The sequence below is a fragment of the Carex rostrata genome, chromosome 29 (assembly GCF_964058835.1).
Source record: "Carex rostrata chromosome 29, lpCarRost1.2, whole genome shotgun sequence".
Taxonomy (NCBI): domain Eukaryota; kingdom Viridiplantae; phylum Streptophyta; class Magnoliopsida; order Poales; family Cyperaceae; genus Carex; species Carex rostrata.
In genome coordinates this window covers 5,537,600-5,540,601 of record NC_135946.1, presented here as the reverse complement: position 1 = coordinate 5,540,601, position 3,002 = coordinate 5,537,600, and the positions used below count along the sequence as shown (strand labels likewise).

Genomic DNA, 3,002 nt, shown 5'->3' with positions numbered 1-3,002 from the left:
TGTGAATTATCTAAATTGTTTCTATATATATAACCTCAAAATTGTTTCATGTTAATTTGCAGAAAAATTAAAATTAATAAGAAACCTATTTGCATATGTTTAATTTTAAGAATAATCACTTTCTTCTTTAGAAGCCACTGGAAGGAACCAAATAAAAGAGCATATACATTATTTAAAAGTGATCTCAATTTAAAAGCGATCTCAATTTCGATAAACACCCACATGATTGCATCACTGATCTTCACCTTCTGTTATCTTAAATAATACTCAAATGTGTCATATTGTTAATTAGAAGTATAAGCGGCTAACATTAGCAATTTAGGAAAACCATACATGACTATATACAATTCATATAATTATGTTACATAAGCCAGTTGTGCAACTTGGGTTTAATTAAGTTAAATGAATTGTCAAAATTGTCAAATAAAAGAGTTACTAAAATTATATAAATGTTGATGAGACAATTTAATTATGTAAATCCATATGACAAATATGCAAATTATGAGCACTACTTAAATGATCATTTGAATAATATAAATGATTCATTCAATTATTAAATTATGAGAAATATTATTGTTTTTTATAAAAAAAAAAAAATAAAGCTGCTTCTTTGAATTTGTCCTTTAATTGGCCACCATGTCTTTAGCATTTTTCTTTGCCTCTTCCTTCGATTTGTTTAAATTCTTAATCAAATTTTGTAGGTACACATCCACATCTTTTATTCCAGAATTTTTTAGCAAGACTTCCGCTAAATCTGCAGGCGACACCTTCACATCAAGAAGAAGGTCCTTGATTGAATCGAACAAAGGGTGATTCTCGATCCCGAGATAGTTCTTCGCCAACACCTTGAATGCATCAAAGGTGCAGTATGACATCTCGATGTGCATGTCCATCCTGCCTCTTCTGATCAGTGCTGGGTCGAGCTTTTCTATGTGGTTTGTTGTGAAGATAATAATTCTCTCACCTCCGCATGCCGACCATAGCCCGTCGATAAAGTTAAGAAGCCCAGAAAGTGTCACTTTGTTGGTTTTGTCAACTTCTTCGATAGCTTTTGATGGTGGCGCCTCAGTTTCATCCTTGTACTTCTTCTTTTTCTTGTCCTTGCGTTCACCGGTGAGATCGAGAGAGCAGTCAATGTCCTCAATGACAATGATGGACTTGGCGGTTGTTGCTAGAAAAATCTGCCTCAGCTCTGTGTTGTTCTTGATTGCTGTCAGCTCAAGGTCATACACATCATACTCTAAGAAGTTGGCTATTGCTGCTATCATGGTAGATTTGCCGGTCCCGGGTGGGCCATACAGGAGATAACCACGCTTCCACGCTTTGCCAACAAGCTTGTAGTACTCCTTCCCCTCACGAAAGATCACAAGATCATCCATGATCGCTTTCTTCCTTTCGGGTTCCATGGCGAGTGAGTCAAAGGTAGCGGGATGCTCGAAATCTACATGACTCCATACCATGCTGCGGCTCACACCTCCAATGTTTGTGAAAAGCCTTCGTTGCCGATTGCGTGCAATAATGGCACGGCCTTTGGTAAGGACATGCTCCAGATAATCATTCTCTATCAAGTTGCGGTGGCGCTTGTGGAAGCTGAGTCGGTAGAACCTATTAATTAATATTTTAAAAATTATTTAGGAATAGACAAAATTATGCTCCAGTAATGTCTTACTAATTAATAAAACAAAACAGTGTTTGCTACCTGCATCTAGAAAAAAATAGCTTGAAGCGTTTGGCAAGTACGTACATTTACAAATTAACTTGGAATATTATGGAAAATTAAACTTACGATTTGCAATTGTATACCAGTGTAAAATATATTAATAAGAAAAATATAGAGAGAGTCATTTTGGAATGTTATGTAAATTTTCAACACCTTCGTTCTTCCATGTTGCTAACTGTTGTTGTTGATATGGGAAGCTGCTTTGAGGCATGCCACCACACTGTCACACCACAAAAGGTGTCGGTCACCTCCTCGTATTCATCAATGGTGATGAATGGCCGGTCGTTTTTCCTTCTGAGCTCAGCCTTTAGTCTCCGGGCATGCTCAAGGCACGCAGAGCTGAGGTATGCCTCAGCAGCGGAGTACAGCTCGTCTTTCCTCATGTGCTTGCCATCGTATTCATGCAATTTGATATGATTGAAAGGGTTGAGAAAAGAAAACGCCTTTCTGAAAGTAGTAGAGATGAAGAAATGAAGTTCTTTCGGAATGTGGTTGCGAACTATGGCCCATACGAAGAGGAAGCTTGCCATTGCCGAGCCGGCACCAGCCCAACTTGGTATTGCTACCATTTTCTCTTATTTTTCTTCTCTCTAGATTTTTCTCTTGACCAGTACTGTTAATAAGCTAGAAACACACACAAGGATATGAAAATGAATGAAAATTTGTATGCCTTTACCAGTGTTATTGCTTAGATAATCATTTTGTGGCGGTTTGGGTGATTTGACGGATCCTGTTATTCCTCAGGAATAATAAAAGCAGAAAAACTGGTGCAGGACTCAGAGATAAAATGCACCTCAATTCGTCAGAGAAATTTTTAACTAATTGCTAATTGGTGCTAATTAAAGGGGCTATTAAGCTAAACGCTATTTTCAGAGCAAGGTTACCTAATTTAAAAATACCTAATCAGAGGGGCTGCTATTTTCAGAGCGCAACTTCAGTTATTTTTTGCTTTTCTCAAATACTTATTTTTTAAAATCTAATTAAATCATGTTCTAATAAGAAAAGTTACTACCCGATTATAAATTGAAATATATATCTGATATGTCTATTTTAATATCTTACTTTTTTTTTCGAAATTTCCTTCTAATTTTAGAATCATTTGTTCTTTATTGTAACAACAACAAAAATGAATATAAATATAGAGGAACTATATAATTTTTAAGTACTTCAAAAAAATTTTACAAAATTATACTCAAGGGCTCAGACTTAAAAGCTAGACAAAAAAAGTTAATCAAATTGAATTTATGATACTCATAGAAAGACTAATCTTAAAACTCGAATA

General features: G+C 35.5%; 1 protein-coding gene across 1 annotated transcript; it reads right to left on the bottom strand.

Annotated features, from left to right (window-relative positions):
- Window positions 1-622: 622 nt before the first annotated feature.
- On the bottom strand, window positions 623-2,350 carry LOC144546266 (AAA-ATPase At3g28510-like). Its single transcript, XM_078294812.1, has 2 exons — window positions 1,874-2,350; window positions 623-1,605 (listed from the first exon to the last, which is right to left on the bottom strand). Exons 1-2 carry the CDS (start codon window positions 2,287-2,289, stop codon window positions 624-626), a joined length of 1,398 nt encoding a protein of 465 aa, XP_078150938.1. The 5' UTR covers window positions 2,290-2,350; the 3' UTR covers window position 623.
- Window positions 2,351-3,002: the final 652 nt, after the last annotated feature.